At 36.1% G+C, this 23,228-nt stretch overlaps 1 protein-coding gene across 1 annotated transcript in view; it reads right to left on the reverse strand.

The window, feature by feature from the left end:
* The window catches only part of ITFG1 (integrin alpha FG-GAP repeat containing 1), a 68,953-nt gene extending 48,968 nt beyond the window's left edge, over positions 1–19,985 (reverse strand). The window contains exons 1-7 of the mRNA XM_018084738.1: positions 19,918–19,985; positions 18,381–18,526; positions 16,725–16,782; positions 16,060–16,134; positions 12,767–12,861; positions 2,636–2,697; positions 541–625 (exon numbers count right to left, since the gene is read on the reverse strand). Of these exons, the coding sequence (XP_017940227.1) occupies positions 541–625; positions 2,636–2,697; positions 12,767–12,861; positions 16,060–16,134; positions 16,725–16,782; positions 18,381–18,526; positions 19,918–19,922 (526 nt within the window). The 5' untranslated portion in view covers positions 19,923–19,985. The remainder of the gene's footprint in view (positions 1–540; positions 626–2,635; positions 2,698–12,766; positions 12,862–16,059; positions 16,135–16,724; positions 16,783–18,380; positions 18,527–19,917) is intronic.
* Positions 19,986–23,228: the final 3,243 nt, after the last annotated feature.

The raw sequence follows: 23,228 nt of genomic DNA on the forward strand, positions 1-23,228 counted from the left end.
GCTAATAGAAAAATACAGGCTTTTGCTTACCCTTGCAAAAATAGATTTACATATAAATTAAATTTTTTGCCTGTCCAAAAGTCTTTTAAAATTTTCAATTACAACCATTGAGATTTTACCATGTTCCAGCAATCTTTATTCAAGTAATTAAGTAATTTACATTTTGTCTTTATTAGATCGTACAAGTGAAGAATTTATGACCATTTAATCAGATAATATCTTCTGAACAAGATTAGGGGGAAAAATAAAATCTTGACAAAAACTCCACGTCTGGTAAAAGTAAGTTTGGTCTTGTACCACAACTCAAAGCAAGAAAATGTAGACACATGTGATGCAGAATGTACTGGGACAGTCAAAGCTGAATTCATTAACAATTATTCCCAGATATTTCAAGATTTACAGATATACCACCTTACAGAAAAAAGCAGAGAAACATAAGAAACCATTTAAACATCTTTATTTGTTCTTCAGTGTAAAGTATCTAACAAAATATGGAAAATAAAGGAAGACTCAGGAGTAGTGTGGAAGAATAAAACTCACCAAAGTCTGCAAATACGGACTGTCCAACAACTTTTGCACCACTGGGTATTTCCTTACTTTTTCCAGCTTTAGTGAAGTTCCCATCCTATCAAAGAGAACAAAGATGATGGAAAAACTGAATTGCAGTCTAAGTGACAAAATTTGACTTCTGAACCAAAGAAAATACAGATCAATAAAGAAGCAATTTAATAACAGAGAGATATCTCAGCTACAGAAAAAAAAATTGCACTCTTTGAAAATTGGGACTGAGCTTTTACATTTCTAATCCTTCATGGAATCTTATGGAAGTCCAGCAATAGCAATATTCAGACACAATTTCCATATATTTTGCCGTGTTGAGAGACTGGGTTATTTCAGCAACATTATCTAAATCATAATTAAGTGATTATGAATACTAATGTGCATTTATGCATACTGATGTGATTTTATAGATATAAGTAATATATAAAACCACAGCTGCACACCTGTTAAAAATAGCTTCTGATTTGCCTTCTCATTAGGAAATAAATTGATTTGACATTAGATTTGGTTTAGATCTCGTTTTAATTACCTATTATTAAAATCTTGGCCCACAGAAAACAATAGTCCAATATTTCATCAGAAAGACAAAAAGCACTGGATCGTTGTCTATCACAGAACTGCATCACAACTGGAACAAGCCCATTCTAAAAGGTTGAGTTTTTGTAGCCATGTCAGATGACCCAAGGCCCCCTGGCCCAGTCCCTGCAATCAGCTCATACACAATGTTGTCCACACAAATACCCAGAGAGGCAAGGACACAAAGGGTTTGGGAATGGTGCACCGTTATCCATATCCAACATGACTCATGCCATATTCAGTTTGTAGACTTCAGTGCAACTCTGGACACACTTAGTCCTTGTTTGTACTGGATGTCTGACTATGTATCTTTACCTTGACATATAATTTATAATGATTCTGATGAGAAAAAATAAAATAAAATTGATGCATTTCCATGCAGTAAAAAAGACTAGGCCCTGTACTCGGCCCCAAAAGCATATCTCATATGGGCTAATATTTTAAAAGCACAAGTGCATCAATGAAGAGAATTACTTTGTTCTGCAGAGAGCAATTTATGTTCTACAGAGAGCAATTTAACAGCTTTTAATGGATCAATTAAGGTATTTTGAGAATCACATATATGTACATGTATTTTATATGTATGACCTATTTTACTGGGTTTATTGATTCCAAAGAACAGAATTCTTTCTTTCTAAAGACAAGTAAATCTATCCATATAAAATATATAATGTAGGATAATATTTAGAATACAGGAGTCCAAAATTTGTAAGAACATTAAAAAAAAAAACAACACCAACAGGAGACAGGATAAATGCCTTATGTAGTCACTAACACTCAATCTCTGTCCATTTAAGTCCATATAAAGCTAGAAATACAGGATTCATGACTCACTGTTTTCATTGCTCTTGCCTGGTTGAAGATGGCCATGTTGTCAAAGACAAGACTACATTTTTTGTTCTACAGTGACTCACTATGACACAATGGATACATTTTCAGGTAAACTCTCAAAAACTCATTCCTTAGCTACAAAAGATACTTCTGCAATGCCAAAGTAGAGTCTCAATAAATGAATAAATATTAATCCATTGAGCTATTACTCGTCAACCTTGAATTCCGTTTATGGTACTTAGTTAACACAGGACTCTGGACTCAACTGTACTCTGAACACAAACTTTAACAGTTAGAAGTGACATTTGAACCTTTGTCCAAGATCAAGCTTACTTAAAAAAAAATAAAAATCATTGAGACAGCAAGAATAAAACCAAAATGATCATCCTTTTATTTACAAATCATCCTGCTGAGTGTGAGTAACCTCCTCACACAGGAGCTGACAGCCCAGGAGCCCTGCTAAGGTGTGTGGAGGCACCTGATTTACTGAGTAGTCATGTTCAAAATCTGCAGAGGGATTTGTGCTGAGTGAAAGGTGCCCAGGAATATCGTGCAGTCTAAATGCAACGGTGCAGTTGGTGCCTCAACATCGCTTCTCAGATGACTTTTTGGTTTTTATAACTTGCCTGTGCTTCAATAGAAAGGTTATTTCTGTTTTCTCTCTTACCTTATTTACCCATGTCTCAAACTGAATGTTTTTGGAATTTGGTGATGTAGTAAGGAACAAATCTGCAAGGAAAAATATAAGAGAAATAAAAATATTTAAGAGAAGACTACACAAACAAATAAATTTGATCACTTAGTAAAGATACTAAAATTATTTTAAAAAATTACCTAAGCTCTAAATACATTATTCCAGTGATGTTTAGATGTATAGATATTAAGTAAGAAACATTAAAAACACACCCCTCCAAAACTATTTTCATCCCTCATACTCTTCTGTACACAACTTTTGCATTTGTATCATTTAATACACAAATACAGTTACTCTCATGTGAGTTAGTAAGTGCTGGATGTTATATATGCACCCTGAAGAATGTTTCTTAATAGTAAAGACAGAGGCATACCTCAAAGCTAGAAAAAAGTATAAACAGTTATATTTCTAGGAAGTCAAAATTAAAAATAAAAACCTACCGACTATCCTTTTATTTTGAATATGTTGAATTAAGCAGCAGATATAATGATGGAGAAATATTTCTGGCTTCTTTTACACTAAAATTCTCTCAAACATCAAAACAGTGCAAAAGAGGGCTTCAGACCATTTATCTGGCATTGCCTACTGAAAGAACTTATTCACTGATATTTAGGAAAGCACGCAAATTAGAAAAATGGGAAGAAAAAATTTTTATTAAAAAAAAATTAAGCCCAGTGTTAAGAAATCCAGACTTAAGAAAACTACTCTTGGATTTAAACACTTGTCTTTTTCATTGTCTCCTTCCCCCTCATAATTTCAACTGCCACTATTTGAGATAGAACACAAAGGTTACTTTGCAGGCAAAAATCCAAACCTAACCTAAGGCACACAACATTATACAGGACGAATGGAACCAGCACCCCAGAGCATCTCCAAGGCTGCTGTAATATCACACTGCAGTGGTAAAATGCAAAAGCAGGCAAAGACAGCAGATAATCTTCTAAAAATAGTGTAGAGGAGCTGTGCCACGCTGCTCCTACATCAGAGCAACAAGCTGTGATTTCCCATAGGACAACTTAATATAGGTACAGCAACACCACCTCTAGTTCTAGAGCCTACTGAAACAATTCCACTGGTACCTCATTGCCAACTGTCCTCTGTTTTATCCCTAAGCCTTCTTAGAAGCTACGTGTCCAAAATGCTCATGCTTGTTTCTAGGATTAAACTCCCTTTCACTGAAACCAAATCGAATGCGTAATATTTACAAGTAATTTTCCTTTTTGATCAAGAATGCCACAGATTTCAAAGCAAGCAAAACCAAAGTATTTCTTTGCAGCAGCAGCATAAAAGGGCAATGTAATTTAGACCCTTCAAAGAACTGTTCACAAATTGGTACAGCTCAGAATTACAAATGTTTTCTCTCAAGTTTATGAAAGAAATGTGTAAGAAAAACCAAGCCATGTCTGGAACAGTGTTCTAGACCTAGTAATTCCCAAAGGTTACTTTCAACCTAAGGTACTTTATGATTATATTTTTGACTCCAAGAACCAAATGCATATGAGCGAGGAAACAATTAAGAATCTGTGCAATTTATAAATATCTTTTTCTAACAGCCATAGCAGAGACTCCTTGCAAGCATCTGCTTTCCAAAGGAACAGTGTCCATGGCAGTCATCTCTCACTGCACTGCTATTGTTTTCCATGTTGATTATCACTAAATTCTTTAGCATATAACAGCTGCAGAAGAGGTGGAACCAACAAATGCATTAATATCTGTATGTTCACTACTTCAGTTACACGACAATGAAGACATACACAGTTCTTTTCTAAACTTTTTGAATTATAAAACACCAATTGTTGAAAACGGCAACATTTCTGTTTTGCTTCTGGCTATATCAAGAAAACTCAACCCCTTTTCCCTACAAGGAATGCCTATCATATCACACATGATCAGGAAAAGTCACTCATCTAAAGATATGCTGCCATGCTGCCTTTGGGAGTCAGTTCAGGTTGTAATTTCAGCTGTAGAAAACAAAGTTTATTCCATACAGATCTCTAAGTTTAAAAAGCAAGGACTAAGTACTGAGGGCTGTTCAAATGCTGATGAACAATGGCAAATGCAAAATATTGCCAACCTGAGGTTATAAAAATCAAACAATCTGCAGCTCAGCAACCAATTATTTACAGAATACAAAGGTGGTGCTTTTACTAGACAACAGGTACATTAGGGGATACAAAAAACAACAGGCAAGGGTGTACCTCTAACAGCCCCATGGCAACTGTAGGTTCCAGAGATACACCATGAAAATATGAAACAGGAAGAGGAAAATATCAGAACTAAAATAATCAGCCTGGCCACCTTCCTGCTGCTGCTGCCAGAGAAAGATTATTGGGCTAGCTAGATGGACCACTAGACTAAGCCTGCAGGGCATCTTTAACTTGGGACATGATGTAGCAAAGGGAAGTAAAGTACTTGATAGTTGGGATGGGGGAAGATCTTGATGTCAGATTAAGGCAGATTTCCCAAAATGTAACATCTACAGCCTTAGGAAATGGCTGGAAGTAAAAAAACAATACTGCCCGAGAGGAAAGGTTTCTCTTAACCAAATGCAAAGTGAACTGTTGCAATTATCACAGAATGGTTTAGGTTAGAAGGCATCTTAAAGATCATCCAGTTCCAGCCCCCTGCCACGGGCAGGGACACCTTCCACTAGAGCAGGTTGCTCTTGGAGCCCTGTCCAACCTTGCCTTGAAAACTTCCAGGGATGGGGCAGCCACAGCTGCAGACAATCTTATTAAATAAAAAGCAGATAATATTACAAACTCACCCTACTTCCAAACATTGTTTTTTCTCACTAGGACTCACTGGAAATTGCAAGAAAACCAAACTATACAGAACCTGCTCCAAGTCCACTTCTGATTATCCTCGTTATTTTCTGTCACTGTTGAGTGTTATAAAAAATGGTACTAATTATAGATGGAGCATTCATTTCACTAATGACTGATTTGACCTTTGTTTAATGTCAGAGGGCTTTATTTCAAAATAAAAACTCTCAGCATCTATGACTGTCTTTAGAAGCCACCAGGGTACGAGCAACATTAAGTTACTCCTTGATTTCACAATCACTTCAGATGTTTAAGTTAATAAAGGAGAGGGAAAAAAATTGCCCCTATTTTTAAACACTATCAGGCACTATGTACAAGGCATTACCCAATTAGAATTTATTTATGGTCCAAACATGCCTAAACATGCTCTCATTAATGTGGAAGAACAGGTGTGTCTGTGCATATTCTCTAACCAGAAGCTCCTTTGGGGTATGAAAATGCTCTCTTGTACGTATATGTAAATAATGTGCTGAACTAAAAATTCCTGCTTTGCAGGGTGTTAACAGCATGGGTAATGTAAGAACTGTATTAAGATAATTAAATGCCATAAAACCTAAAGACAAGTAAAAGATAACTTTCCTGTACTTACATTACAATTTTCTCTCTATTTACATTACAAGTTGACACACTGGTAGGAAAAAAGTATTTAAAACCAAAATAAAAAACATTATTTACAATTTTTTTAGTACTACTTCTACAACTTCAGTTGTACAATACTTCTAATATGCACAAACCATATTATATACAAAAAAGTTAGATATAGTCAGTTTTATTTCTTTACTGCGTGGAAGTGGAAAACCAAGCCTGACAAGTTTCATGCTTCTGTTCATAAGTTTTCATTCAGGTAGAGAAACCCTCTACATTTGGTATTCAGATTTGTTTGTCAACTTGGCAATAGTTCTGTTCTAGAGCAAATGAAATACACCTGCCTGGCTATGGTTTTTTAGGTGACTCAGCTTTTATGACATGGATACAAGTACAAGGACCAATGCTAATGAGCTTGTAATTCACTTGGCATGAATTTTTGGTGCTAGTTACACAAAACGGGAAGTTAAGGAAACATTCCTTCCAGTAGCTTCCTCCCCTGAAAAACCTCAGCAAAACAAAAAGACTTCATGTGTTCCAAACAAGCTAATTTGTGTTGGCCAATTTTTAAGAAAGGTGCTTCTAATCAAAAGACTGTGAATTTATTCTGTTCAAACAAGTCTTTCAAAACTTAGTTAAGTGTTTATTGGAACTATTTAGTAAAACATGATGAGCAATTATAAACAACATAACTAACATAACAACAGTAAAATCCCTTTTATTGTTAAAAATTACTATAGGATATTAATTTAAAAGAATCACTTAACTGGAAAACTTTTAAATTAGATCTATGCTTTATAGTTATGCTGCTTTTAGCACTTCAAACATGACTTTCAGACAATTCTGTTTATTTTCAGAAAAAAGGCAACAATATTGTTTCAAGCAATAGAATATAACTGCTCAGTGTTCAGAGTGCTTTCAGAACCCATTTTCACATTCATGCTTTCTCAACAGAATGCTGTTTGTGGCACAACCAATTTACTTCTCACCTGTAGTAAGCTACTGATTCCCATAAAAATGTCATATTATTATCCCCTGCTGTATATAATTATATCAGTATATAATTAAAAATTGCGAAAGGAATAGCTTTTGAGACACTTCATAATGACAATTTTAAAACTAAAACTGCTAAGCACATAGCAGAGATTATGGGCTCTTTTAAAAAGATTAGAAAAAAGAAGTTAAAACAGCTATTTCTTTTCTCTAAAGATTTCTACTCATTCTTTGATTCTCTTTGTGAGGTAAGCTGTGAGTAAGAGAAGCCATTGGCAAAAGCAGACCAAGCCCAGCAGGAGCAGATGCAGCTAATTCCAACTTCCAAGTCCTCTGAAATATATCCTGTCCATCTTATATGATATATTTTTTGCCTCCATTACTTGTTGTAAATTCACAGGTAAGTTCTGTTATCAGAGCTTAAAACAGCTAAGAAATTTAAAAAATGTACCTATTCAAGGAATGACACAGTGACATGGCATGACTGAATATCTGTTCTGGGAAAAAATGTAAGGGAGGGAGCAAAACCAGAGAGAGTAAATACACACCCCTACCCAAGTTTTAAAATGCCACACAAGCTAAGTTTTAAAAAGCCGGATAATTTGTTTGCCTGGTTATTTTCATAGAGAAAAAAAATGCACATCTATTGTATAAAATAAGCTTTGGTGATAATATTAACTGCAGAGAGGCTCCCAGCTTCCATGAAGAGGAAACTCACTGAATATATAACCAGAGTCTGGCATCAAATGTTACAGTATCTTCACAATCCAGGTTGAAATGATTACAACAGAAATATCACCTGTGATCTGAATGATTGTTTTTCAAGAAGAAAACTATCTACATTTACACATTTAAACTAAGAATTGGGAATAAAAAAGAAAACACATTGTGAACGTTCTGCTACATTAGGTTTCTAGATTCCCAAAGCAAAGCAACATAAGAGAATGAACCACCAGAAATCAGTAAAGAGACTGTAATTAGCTTACAGCAAGCTGTTTCTGAATAATGATTTTTCCATTTTAGTTTTCCCAAACCCAAATTTATGATTTTTCCTTCCTATTATATAAACAGTTCCAGAAATATCTACAATTATACACACCATGTGCTAGTGTTCAACACAAGACTGGTTGTAAGAGCAGCACTTCCAAACTTTGGAACCACATAATCAAGTTAGACACAGAATATTTAATACATCAGCTGTTTCTCACAGCATTCAAGGATGCATTGACAGATGTACAGTATGAGGTTACAGTATAATTCAGAGCCCAAGGCAGCTTGTCTCATACATTTGAGCATTTTAAAAGTATTTGCAGGGCCATGGCCTGATTTCTTGGCAGAGGGCTTGTAACTCTGAGTGCAGACATATTTATTATTTAATAATCCTTTTTTTTCTCCAAGTGATTAGGAACTATGATTTAGCTTAGAAAGACAGCATTATTCCTAAATGAACATCTGACATTTTAGGATGTTTAATATAAGAGCAATTAGCTGACTCATTAGAAAAAAATGACACAGCAAAATAATTGTTATCCTAAAAATTTCAACTGCAGATAAATCACTTGGTACACCTATGAGAACTTATGTTAAGACAGTCTAATCAGGGTTCACCCAGTGTCCCATGCTAAATTTAAATTTCAGCTTGGTCCAAAGTACTGAACTGAAAATTCTGACTGTGATGCAAATCAACAAAAGCACAAACAGTGTCTGTGCAAGTCCAGCTTTAAACAGACCATCTGTACTGGGGCCCACCTCGACATCCTTTCTGGGTGGTCTTTATCAAGTCCTTTCATGTACCTTGGCCCCAGTTTCCAGCTATGACACCAGTGTAATGACCATCTTGCCAGCAGGGTTTCCTCCACTGACCAGTGTTCTCTGCACCTCTTAACTGACACATCCAAGACACATTGCTGAGAAAGACTGAGCTCCTTCTTACTTTGGATTGAGTGGAAAGTAATGCAAAGAGAAGTTACTTTTTAGCTCCTTCACTATAAAAGTCAAAGAGTTAAATACTGTACAAATACTTCTTAAGTCACATGATGTAAGGATCCTGCTTTGAAAATGCTCACCTGGACAATCTGCTCTATAAAATACACCTGATTTAATCTGTTCAAACAAGTCTGTTATTATTAGCTTCAAGATTACCTTCCTAAGCCAGCTGTTAAAAATAACTAATGACAAGTGTGAGTATGTATTACTAGACACCCAGTAGCCTTATTTAAACATTTTCTCCTCATCTTTCAGTCTATCTCAGTTCCTGTATCAGCAGTGACAATGATGGTAGGCTGGTTGACCAGACCATTTCCAGACATCCCTTCCCAACTCAGGCACTCTGTGAACCAGATACTCCTCCCTGGAGCAACACATGCTTAATACACATGCAAAGACACTTGAAAGTTTTTTATTTAGTTAATCTTTATCCCCTTTTGATATAAGTTTTATACCACAAATTTTGGCATGGTTTATACAAAATTCCTGGTCTAACTCTAAATTACTTACTGAATGAATAATTATAAGGAGCTGAGACTTCTACACGAGGATGCTTTCTTTAAAAACTGCAGTGGCATTACACTCTGAAACAGCCCAGTTTACCTCTCACCAAGAAAGATTAGTATTATCTTTGTTGTGGTTAGAGGATTTTTGGATTATAAAATCCTTACACTGTTAGCCTTTCATGAAGCTCTGTTAGGGATTAAACACATCTTTATGAGCAAGTTCTCATATAATGAAATCATAACAATTCAACTTCATTTTACCCAGAGTAGGAGAAGTGTGGCAATTAAAAGCTGTGTTTGGAGGGTTTAATATCAGCAGGTTGAAAATGGGTTAGGCAATAAACTAGCAAAAAGCTTCTCAGCCCAGAGAGGATTTTTTCTTTTCTTTTTTTTTTTTTTTTACTTTTTTTTTTAATGTCAAGCACACTTTAAATCTCCTAAGCTGTTTATAATGATAGAGTTGCCAAAAATAGCCCAGCTAAAAATCATGAAATTGGCTGCATCTGTTACAGAATACAAAGAGCCCCAAAACACTGCAGAATATTAGAGAAAAGTCTTTAAAAAAAACTCCAAACAAAGTAAAAATGGCATATTCCAGTGGTTTGGTTTTTTATTTGTAAACAAAAATCAGTGCATTCATTTTAGGTACAAGTGTATCTTCGTAGCCATGAACAGCAGCACTTCCTGTGAGTAAATATGCTGAATTTTTCAGTGCAAAAGTACCACAAGAGCATCCAATATCACAATTAAGCCTCTTGAGCAACATGATTTCAGCATGCAGACTATTCCCTTGCATCTCATCAACGCCTCCTTTTTAATTAATACCATTCTAATGTGTCCCAGGCCCTATTCTTAATGAGGCTTTATTCCGACTCAAGAATGACTGTGTGGGTGAATAGTGAGTCACAAGGATCCTCTCCTCCTCACAGCTCTACCTGAGCCAACCAGTAAGGAAGAGACTCCATGGAGAAATAGCACCATATGGATCCCACTCTCTCTGCCATGCTGCCCCAGCTGTGCTGACAGGGAGCAGAGCTAAACAAGCAGGAGAAACACTTACGTGTCTTCTGTGAGGTCTATCCAGACTGCACAGAGCTCTCTTGTTTTTCTCTTACCTTCTATCACCTGCCTACTTCTCTGAGTCACTTGCCCAGCTCCACACAGACTAACAAATTACAGGAGATGTGCTGAGAACACTATACAGGTATTTTTTGGAAGAGGCACAGTGAGACTCAAGGTGCAATTTTATGCTTGGTTAAAGGCAGGCTATGACTGCTGCTACTAAAAGAGGAGTGAACCTTTTCTCAGTGCTTACATTGGCTCTGACAATCCCAAAGCTGCAGGGAGAGTTGGATCACCTTAATAACTCCAGTGAAAATAAACTGTGTTCCTCAGCAGCCCCAGTTCCAAGCAGTTACTGGAGCTGATGTGAGGGAAGTGCCATAAATGCACAGGCAGGACCAGACGATTGGTGACTTTCCATTTTGGCAGCAAGCAGTCTTGGAAAAACACAGCAGCCATGAAATATCAGATTTACTGATATTATTTTTCAGCAACATATGTCTTATTCCCAGTTGGTACCATTTTCATGGTGATAGTAAAAAAAAAAATTATTATTCCCATCTTAGAAGCAAAACATTACTTTAAAGAAAATAATTCTATGGTAATAGTTTCTCCAGTTTTCTTCTCAGAATGAATAATTTTTCTTAATATTTCCTCAGGTTACTGTAACATAACACTTCCCACAGAGCTACACATTACACTGTAACTCAGTATTTCAGCCTGAGGTGTTTTATCCTTGCTGCTACAAGCACGTAAAAGTCAGGATCTTTATGGGAAGAGCCTCACAGAGGCTTCTACTCACATCTTGAGATATGAAAACAGATGTGAATCTATAAAAGCTCTGAGCACTCCCCATACAAAGATTCTGACTTTCATTTCTATTTAATAGAGGAACTTCCACATATCACTAGCACTAACTGGAATTCTGTGAACATTCTTTGGTCTGTCAGCTGTCAAAAACCTTGAAAAATGGATCCATCTGTGATTGATCTATGTAAGCAACCTGGACTTCTCACCTTTACCTACCCGGGAGTTTCGATTTCAATGTACTCAGCTTAAAATGCTACCTGGAATGCTCATCTATGCTGCTTGTGCCACTAAAAGAAAATTCCAAAAGACTTCTAGAGCTAAGTGTGTTAGAATTGCTTATGACATGACACTGATTATGGTAAGCAACCATATATCTACTTTTCCAGTTAGAATTTCCACTTGACAGCTTCATGTAGCAACGTGCCAGGACTGAATATTAAGGTTTGACTGCATGCTAAAGTAATTAACTTAATCCCCAACATTTATAAGCATCTTAATTAAATTTATGGACTGCTTCCTCTCTCATTCCCATGCAACTAAAAAAGAAAAAGATAAACTGTCTTTCCAAAAATTACCATATATGAATTGATGTCCATTGCACATCTAGCAAAAACACTTCAGAATTCATTTAGTGCATTTAGCACAATATTTAAATGTGCTTGGAGGTATGAACGAGGTATGTAAGTAAGAAATAGATTCATCATGGTAGCTGAACTGCATTCACAAAAAAAAACCAACCTCAAAATCCCAAACAAAATGAAGAACACAGTTTATCTACCATAAGAAACATTGTCTCTAGTGCTCATCCCTGAACACTGAGCTATGAACATGTTACAGGATTGCTCATGTAGTAATACAAGAATAAAGTCTCATGTATTATTTTCTCAGTCAGTGATAGAACCAACTACAACAAAACAAAATGAAGTCATATTGAAATCTCCAAGAAAAATTACAAGTCTGGTCTTGAAAACATTCTCCTGCATCAAACTATTTTCAGACTCAGGATGAAGAAAACGAAGCCCTGATTCCAGTGCCAACTGAATACCAGAGTACAGCACTGTTAAGAGCAGGAAACAAGGCTTTAATGGTGAATACAACATTATTCAGAACAAGCATTAGCTCTGATCATTATCAAGAAGTAGAAAACTTTATTAGGCTATTAATTTTGAAAAAAGCTTTTTAGAACTCAGAATTTTCAAATTTCAGATACTAAAATAATTTTAAAAAACCCTAGAAGTACCAAATTCACATAATTACCAAAGGAAATTGCAACACATTACATTGTGTACTTACTGATAAATATTTTTAGGAAGGTATTTAACACTTTTATGACTTACCAGCAGTGAAGTCATTATTTAAATCTATAAAAGCATGAGAGTGTGGTATATACATTTTACTCTGAGTTTCCAGTGCAGCATGCCATGACAAGTTCCTACAGACAGGAAAAGAAAGGAGTACATTTCAGCAATGTGTAGGGACTGTTAATCATAATATAGCTTTAAAAAAATGGTGAAACTTTAAATAAAATTGGACAGAGAGCATGTTCTGCTAATACCAAGATAAAATTACTACTTAGCTTACAATATACCAAGTAACTAAGAGTAATTGCTTGAAAGGTTCTGTGAAGGATGATTCATAGCACAGGGGCTCCAGTTAGATTTTATTAACTTTCTAAAGCAACTTCCTTTTTTTTCTTTTGCACAGAAAAGTATCACCACCCACAAAGTGATAATTAGTGCCTAGGCTTCAACTATAAATCCTGAGACACTGATTCCTGTCCTTCCCAGTTTCCTCAAGCAGTTTTAATTCTGGAAGTACTTATGGAATCTAGCTTATGACTAATAAACATGAGCAAAAGTGCTCACATGCTGTTACAGCAGCTCATACCTGCTGCATGTAAATGTATGTTATTCCAAGACACTTCAAAATCAACACATGAATTAAACTCTCACATTATGATTGACTACAAGCTAATAATGTTATTTACCAAGCAGGTGACACTTCTATTTATTTATTTATAAACATACATGCACTGCTGGTTTCTGCTCTAAAAATGAATTAACTTTCATCAAACCTCTCTATTAGCAATGATTTGAAATGCAACAAATCCTTCAGAAGTCATCATTGCTGAATCACTGGGTATGTTGCTTTCAGAACCATTAGCTAACACACTCCAAAAAATCTCAATATGCACTATACACCAGCAGGACAGTGATATTACTATGTCTAGAATTATGTTTTTTATCCCAGTGACATTACATACATATTAGTGAAGTCCTTATCTTCCGTGACTCATTTGATGTTAAGCAAAAAAATAAGCCTCTGATGACTTCCCAGAGGTCATAACTGAATCTTAGAAATGCTAAAATGCAGCATGTAATCTTTAAGAAATAATTAAACATTTTCTCTAGGTTTTTCTATGTATTCATTTTTCAAAGTAGCCAAGGAAGTTAGTTATACAGCTCTAGAACAAATTTCAAGACATTTTAGATTAAAAATGGAAAAATGCTTTTCTAAGCAGATGACATAAAGCTGTTATCCATGTACAATCCATGGCTTATGCTATTACCTATAACACTCAGGCTTATTTTGAGCTACAATGAGTAAGTTTATTTGTATGCTAATGCTACTGAAAGGATTTCTTCAACAAAATGAAACAAATCTTTTCCACTTCTCCATATCTCCAAGAGTTCATACAATTTTTCATAATATAATCATTGCAAAGGGTTCAGAAACATCCTTGTGATTCTGAAATCTGTTTCATAAGCCATTAATTTAAATAAAAGTAGGGTGATAAAATTCAATTTGAGATTTATTATCAAAAACATATTGCCAAGAAGGGTATAGTTTCCATTTACACATTTAAAGGTTATTTACTCTACATCACTTCTGAATCATCTCCAATGGAAGGAAAATAGCCTGTTAGAAACAACAGGTACAAATTTGTTAAACTCACTGATGGGGTGTGTGAGGAAAGCCTTATTTAAACATTTTTAAGGGACATGGGGAAGCAGGATAGAAAGCTTATATGTTGTTGCCATAGACAGAGAAATGGTTTCATTGATTTCTCCACTTTTGAAACAATAGCTGAAGAAAACCACATAGGAATGCAAAGACTTCTTAACATACTCTTTCAAAATAAACTTAAGGACTGATTGCATGCAAAGCTAAAAGAACTGTGACACCAACACCTGGATTTCTTCTCAAACACACAGAGTTGCAAGTGTCTTTGTTAATATTACTGAATACCATTAAGGACAATCCTAATAGTTCCACTTAAAAGCTGCAAAATACAAGTTACAAGATGCATATTTCTTCAAACAACTGATTTAAAGATCCAATCATCTAAAAAACCCTAAGTTCTGTTCCTAATTTTTCCATTCATTCATTATCAGTCAAGAGAGAATAGTTAAAAAAAAACCCATGTAAAAAGACTTGTGTCTTTGACATTTATAATACATCTTTCATCCTAAAAATAGTTTCTGCTATATTTTGAGCACACACTTTCAAAACTGAGAGAAGAATCTCTCTATCAGAGTTTTAATTCAAATATCCTTCTTCTGAGAAACTTCTTTCTCTTTCAAAGAACGCCCAAGCCACTGTCAATGAAGTTCTTCCTCATGGAAGTCAAAGATGGAATGTATGGCAAACTCAGTCTGGCAAAACTCACAGGAAAAGATGGACAGACCTATATTTCCTTTTTAATATTTTGCTTAGAGACTGGTCGTTCTGAGCCAGTAGAGATCCAACCTTTTGTTAGGCTTTGATTTGAGCCTTCATAACAAAAATAATCCTTTGCATAGTCCTTACTAACCATTTAAACACGACATTATCATTTTTATCCCAGTATTTACTAGCTAGTCCCATTCTGGGATTAGCAGAAATTTTAATAGCAAAACTTAGTCCCCTTTACTGCAATCTCATCTCACAAGACCTGTGAGATGTCCACCTGTTTGCCCATGAGTGGCCCAAGGTACTGCTTAACACAGGGATGTGACACAGAGAATGTCACTTGTACACACACTTGTATTGCTACTTAAAGTCACCTGGGCTTTTTGTCACTGTACAAATCTCTTCCCCCATATTTTCCTTAATATATAACTTAATATCATTCCACCTTGCACTTCCTGTGTTTTATGTTGTCTAATCTTCCCATTACAATTAATCTCCTAGATAAATGAGAGCTAAATTTTTTTAAGTTCACCCCAAAGACTTGTATATTCTCCTTTTGCCTTCCCTTACATTACAAGATCTGTTCCAGTCATTCTTGCATCATCAACCTGTCACTTCATCTGTTAGAGTAAATGCAGATTCCATAATACAGACTGTAATACTAAATACCAAAGTGTACTAAACAAATTAGACTGTAACTGTCCCAAGAAACAATTCTCCTATTTCTGATGTCAAATAATAGGGGGTTTGTTTTCTCAGCTTTCATGGCATGTCTACTTCTCCTATATAATAATTACTTCCCCTATAAAATAACACCTTAAAGATCAGATGCAGAGTGTCACTAATGTTGGAAGACACACATTAAACACGGGTCTTACACCTCTTTAACAAGAGCAGAAGTCGATGCACAATGAACAAGTTCCCAAAATCCATGCTAACGAACAAGCCCTGAGCTCACCCGCCAATCAAGATCTGGGGCTTGTTTGAATCACTGGTGACACCAAAGACATCAGGAATCAAGTCTCCATTAAAGCTGAAAACAGAAAACAATTTCAGAATCACCTCAGTCATTACAGGAGTTCAAATTAACCGTTCTTAAGTTAACTTGTATTTGGTCAGCATTTTCCCACCAAGCAGTGAAGAACTCTCAGCTGTATAGACCTGTCTGAATTTTGGCTTTGTCTGAGCTTTCAGGAGCAGTAAACATCTTTCAATGGGTTTGGCTTTCAAGCTCTATTTCCCACCCCTGCTTTTGTTCAGCATTTCACACAGAGGCAAGTACAGTATGAAGGGCATATTTGCTCAGTCTGATAAGCCAGTAAGGTTTTTCCTTTAAAAAATTCACTGAAAAATGAATGGCTCTTTTTTCTGCATAAATTCAAGTACTGAAATTAAAAAAATTAAAAGCTCATGTAGTTACTATTGCCAGGATGATCTAATAGGATTTGTAAAAATGAGTGTTATGGTTCTTCATCTTTAGTTGGATCAGTTGACATTACACAAACCACCCTGTTCTTAAAAGATAAAGGGCATCTGTTTCAAATTTTAGCATTAAAATATATTTAAGTGGCTCTTAGTCACCACTATAAATGTGTTTTTTTAAAAAAAGTAGGTCATACTTACTCCATTACTAGAGGCTCATCATGAAAAGTCTTATTTAACATAGTTTTATGGTTAAGATCTGAAAACAGAAAATATTGATTCAATTACCAATATATTATGACACTTGCATTTTCAACCAAGACATAATTATTCTATTAATTTAAAACCATGAATTTTATGATTTAAAAAAAATCAGGAACCACTGAATATAAACAACTAAATGGCTTCTTGAAATTTTGCAGGAAAGTTACAGTTGAAATACTGAAGCTTCTTCTCTCTTTACTAAACTCTTCAACAAAACATTCTAAATAGATCTTAGTGAAATCTATTTCTATGTATGACTGCAAGCATGCAGACAGATGAAATCTGAAATAGCTGGGATGAAGACAGGCTAAAAATTGACACTGGATGTTAGACTTCTGTTTAATGTTTTGTCACTGTAAAACACTTAATTATATACACTGAGTATTTGAAATAAGCATTAGACTGCCTAAATGGGAAATGAGGATTTTAAGACCTAATCAGGTGATCACCTGATTCACTTCACTTTTACTTGTAATCCAAACTCCTTGCCAGATCATCCTTGTTTCTCTCCTCTCTCCACGATGTTTCCCTTTACAATTTCCACATTTTATAACAGTGCTCTCTTACTGACCTGTCTGTCACCCTTCCATTACCCAAGGAGGGACCACATACCTTCTCAGTAGCCTCACTACATACCAACCATTGCCCCAATTTTTAACCTCTGACTCCTTTTCCAGGCCTCAAATGCTCATTTGTTCCTCTCCAGATATTTTTTCTCCAGAAGCAAGACAGCATAAATTAATCCAAGTCATTCATATTATTTCAAGTACTAGAGACACCTACTATTCTCTTTCATGGGTTCCTTGTTTCACCTGTGTCAAAAGCAACGGTATTTAAAGCCATCACTTGTCTCACAGTTGTTTGCAAGAGTGTTTATTCTTCAGTGATATTCTTTGAAGAGTATCCTCTTTAGCTCATCTGTCCTTGTTCAAACTTTAAACTCTTCCCAAAACCCTTTCCTAGCAAAGTCAACAGAAGAGCCCTCACAAGTTCACACAGTCCATAACTCTACCCAAAGACAGAATCAGCTATACCTAAAACACTGCTAAGAGACTCTTGAAAACTTCATTCTAAATTTGCTGAAAACATCCAGCAAGAGACACTCTACAAACCTCTCTTCCAATACCTACTTTACTGTCTCACTGTCTTCAAAGATTTGATTTAACAGAAATAAGTGTTATATCACAGTTGGTAGGTTTAGGTGTGCTATTTTGAAAGTTTATGCATTAGAGTTTACACTAAGTTCTCTGTGCATTTCAAATTGAAGATAAATCTTCTGAGATCATCTTTGTGAAGCTGACATGTGTAATAGGGAAGCCCTGAGAAGAAGTTCTTCAATTAATAGGTTACTGCCAAACTATGGTTATGTCTGTTGCATGATACAGTGCAAGCATTTTAGCTTTGTTCTCTTTCATCAATTATTGAATACAGTTTAAGAGCAAGATAATACAAGGGTGTGAAGCTGAATAGCTGCTAATCCCTGTTTTAGCTGTAAAAATCACTACACTGTAAAATGAGTTGTAACTTGCTGACAATACTTCAAGTTATTAAGAAGTCTGACAATCCTGTTAATGAGCAGTCTCAGCAACTCACCCAATGTTTGGTTGTGTCCCCAGAAAATAAACACTGAAAGTTCATCTCTGCCATGACTTTGTGCCTGGGTAGTCAGGAGGACATCCATTTGGGAATCTCCATCATAATCTCCAGGAACTACACTGGTTATGGTAACACCAAGAGATCTGGAATTAAAACAGAAATTAAATGCAAAGCACTTGTGTATCCAAAGGCTTGCCCAATTACTATTAGTTGGCCCAATAGAGTAATATCCTTCAACAACCTGTCTTATTATATAAAGTCCTTATCTATTGCAAAAGTATCTTTAAATCAGGTGTTTGGCAGGCTGTCCTTGTCTAAGGAAGATGATATTTTTAACTCCAAACTTCAGCTATCAGGCTTTCTTCAGCCATCCCATTTGCTAAAACTATCTAGACTCCATTAAACCCCTTCATCTGCTGTAGAACCAGTCCTCAAAACTGTATTTCAGTGAGCAGGATCTTTTGGTTGCATTCCAAGAGCAAGACCATAAAGCAACAGGAGCAGTTTAAACAGCAGGAGTCAGACACATTAGCAGACTTTTCAAAAGACATTGTCATTTCCTTCTATGTTCTGCCATGTCTTACCACCACTCCCTACATTTGTTTGTTCTTTATCTTTTATTTGGTTACCTACTCAGGCTCTGCTTTACACACACAACCAAGGATCACTCTGTTAAAGATTAAAAACAGATCACTAAACGAATAGTGCACTAAACAAATTAGCTCCTTCCAAGGCAAGAGGGAATAACAAAAATATGTAAAACTACTGAAGACGAAGCTGATCTCTAACAGCAATTTAAACATAATACTATTAATAAGCACAATTCATAAGCAATAACCATCATAGTATTACAGGATGTTAAAATTATGCATATATATGTACATAAACAGATTGTTTTACATTTATTAAAAATTGATGCTTTTTTAAAGGTCACATTTAAACTTAATAAAGGACCAGATCTCTACACAGAAATACCAGAACACCATTCTCCATATCTCTCCTAAAGCAGATAATATTGGCTGGATTCCATTAGTAGCTACAGCAAAGATGAATTTCCCTGAAAACATGTCTTGGGACTGAGATCTAAGATCTACCTGCCACAAAGACTTAACACATGATATGAAATGATAGTTTGCTTTACTAGGGAATAAAATCCTGAAAATCCAATTCAACTACAAAAATATTTCAACATATGGGTATTTCAAATACTCATTTGAGGACAAAAAACCCCAAAGAATAAAGATTCCATAAGGGGGTGGGAAGTCACATCTATTAGTAAAGAACATGAATGACAAAAGTCACCTCCACAAACTCTGTCATCTGACCAACAAAGTCCAAAGAAATCAAAACAAAAATATATCAGGAAATTAATGAGGAAACTGGTCAAAGAATTCGAGCTCCAAGGGCAAGCTGAACAAGTCAAAGAGACAACAGCAGCACAGATAATTCTATAACATTCTCACTGACTGCAGAGGTGCACCTTCAAGAAAAAAAAGCCATTTACATTGTCTCAGCACTGAATATCAGTACTTACTTCATTGGTAACTTAACACGAGGCTTGAAGTAGGGTTCCTTTTGGTCAGCCAGGAAGATCACCAACTCATTTCCTGGGGAAGCAAGTGAGATGATGAATAATGGAGGAAGATTGTAAATGGCTCATATACAAACCCAGCTTGTAAACAAATATGCCACAGATACCCATTCCTCACAGCAGCAAAAAATTTGAAGGAGTTCCCATACCAATACTTGCTCCTCATTCAAAAAGAAGCAAGAGGAGCATTTCTTCAACACGACCTATGAAGCCAACTGCATCTCAAAGGAATGTTAATATCAAGAACCTTCCATAGTGATGAAACCCCTTCTTAAAGGGTTTAGTGTTAGAACTTTCTCTCTGCTATTGCTATCACATTGCTTAAAATAAAACTTCCCGTAATGAGTTAAGAAACATTACATGTGGAAAAGTAACAGGCACCAGCTCCACACAAATAATTAAAGCTTTAAAGCTACTTTTAATACTTTCTCTGATGTAGCAGGATCTGATACTGCTTTCCCAAGTCAGCTGCCAAAAGCACTTTCAGTGAAACTCAGAAGCTACTTGGTTCCCTGCAGCATTTCCTCATTTAGAGTCAACAATACAAGCAATTATCATTTCATTATTTCTGGAAGATCTAAATAAAAGCCCATATTTTATGTTGCAGAAATAATTGAAATTGGGGGAAGAAAAAGAAGAATTTTAAACTGAATGATGAAATAAAATTTTTCAGTCAGTAAATCGCACTACAAATGCTTTTACTTCTGCGACTAAAACAATAGTTCATAGTAACACAATTGTATTTTTTCTTTCTTCTCTTCACACCTGTAGCATCCTAAACTGCAAGAACTGGGTTGCCAATAAAAAATAATTCTATGGCTCCAAACTTGAGCTACCACAGCATTTTTCAAGAGCATCATTCTCTGGCAAAGTTCACAGCTGTGAAATAGGAGAATACAAGCTACCTCACTATGAAAGAAAAAAGGTAACTGCCATAAAGCTATTTAGGAGAAGGAGAATACACCAACAAATGAGTAAATGAAAACAAACCCGTTCAGAAAGGACAGGGGGGACCAGCACAGTCCCATCTGGCAAGTCAGTGATGCCCAAGCAGCACTACCCTCCCAGCTGAGGGAGGGAGCTGGCACACAGCCAAGTGCAGAAGCCTGCTGGCTGCTCAGCCTTGGATAATAAACCTGTGGGCTGGCTGCTAAAACTTGTGATTCCCATTTCACACTACAGACTCTCACCTGCCTTTTTATCATCTATTTGGTAAAGTAATGATGACGATGGAGAAGCAAATGTGTTTTTACACATACCAGGTTCCAAGTCATTTGTACCACTGAGAAATGAGATTCTGTGATCACTAAAGATAGATTTATGAAAGTTTCAGCACAATGCTCATCAAGAGCCAAAACAAACTAACCACTGGAAATTATTAGCTGAACAGAAAACAGAATCACTATAGCACTACATCAACCCATGGTGCACACATCCTCGATGCTGTTTGCAGTTCTGTATTCTTTCTGAGATGAGAGGACAAGAAGAAAGGAAAAAAGTACATTAGAGGGTGTGAAAAACAAGAACAGTTTCAATACAAACAGCAACTACAGAGATTAGAGGTCTTCAGGCTGAATATCTCCGTGAGAATACCACAGAAGTTTTCAAAATTCCCTAATGAAATGCAGGAGGTGAATAGGGGAATAATCACTCATTCTCTGTACTACTAGAAGAGGCATCAAACATAACTAGAATGTGGTAGGTTGAACAAGCGAACAGCATGAGCTTCCCCACTTATCCTTGTTTCATGCATAGCCTTATAAAACAGGTAAGCATATGCACAATTCCATTTATTTGTATACTTGTAGTTTTAAAAAGTGACTAAAACCCGTGTCCGCTGGTAATTTTAATTGGTCTTGCAGTGAGATACTTCTGGATTTAGTTTACTTCTTATGTTCAGTAAGTTTGCTCTCCCTTACAAAGCTGTGAGTACAACCTGATTTTCATTTATGTATCTTAGCATATGGAACATTACCCTCCTTCAGCTGAAGTAATGCAAGGTCAGAACAGTAACATATATCCAGAAAAAAGGCTCAAGATATCATCCCTATTTCCTTATTAAGGGTCACGATTATTAGGACTGGGCTGCTTTACCCTGTTCCTCAAAGTCCAGTATATCTCCAACGCTCATTTCCTCACACTATTTACAACTGGCTGTCGTTTATTCTACTATTTAGAATCCTGCTATTTAGAACTATTACCTTTTGTTTTTAAGGTATTCTGTAAATTTTCCAATTTACTTTTTGTCAAGACTTAAATTATGAAAAATAATTTTTTTAAGTAGGTTATTTCAGGCTGACTTTTTAAGTGTCACACAGGAAAGTGATCTAGCAAGTGTGCTGTGCAGACACAAAGAAACCATGAATCTTATTTCTAAAACTTATAACTATTCACATTTTTATATGCATCCATCTGAAAGATAAGAAAGTAAAAATTAAATCTCCTATCACGGACATTTTTTTCAATAGATGAGTCAGTGGAGCATTTTCAGGGAGCCATACACTTCAATAACTCCACTAGATGGGAAAGTCACTCATGCTTTACCAAAGCTACTTAGAGAAATATTTCTGACGTTGAAGGAATAAAAAGGTGAATCAGAGAATAAATTTAGTATCTTAACTTGTTGCTTCAAGCAAGTAAGATAATCCAAGACCAATGTCTGCAAATAACAGTGACCACTGAAAATAAGCTCTGATTCGGGGTCTCACCGTATGTGAAGCCTAAACAGAAACTCATGGCAGGTGACTTGTGCCTGTGCGGAACAAATTTCTCTCCCCTGCCACTTTAACATGATGTTCAAGGTAGGATAACGTGCAATTTATCCTCCTCACATCTGCGAAATGTTTATCCGTGTTTCCCAAAATATTATGAAAGTAGGAGTGAAAAACCAATTTGTGACCGTGCTAGAGGAGAAAATATATAAATTATTTCAGAACCATAAACTCAACTTTAAAGAAAAGTATGTCTTGCTCTATACGAACCCATATTTTAGGGCAATTTGAAAACACTTTTTTTTCCACACAGGAATTATGTCAGGAGCAAAGCAAACGTCAACTTCATCGTGCAAACCCCGGTGCCACGGCCCTCAGCGACACAGCGAGCAGCCCCCGGCACCCAGGCCGTGCTGCGGGAGAGAACGAGCAGCCCGTGACCCACAGAGCCCGCGGGACCGCAGGGATCACCGAGCCCATCTCCCTGCTCCTCGCGGGACAGCTCCCAGCGGGAAAGCCTCTCCGTACCCGCCAGGAACCGAG

The sequence above is a fragment of the Manacus vitellinus genome, unplaced genomic scaffold, assembly GCF_001715985.3.
Source record: "Manacus vitellinus isolate BGI_N305 unplaced genomic scaffold, ASM171598v3 scaffold_10_pilon, whole genome shotgun sequence".
NCBI lineage: Eukaryota > Metazoa > Chordata > Aves > Passeriformes > Pipridae > Manacus > Manacus vitellinus.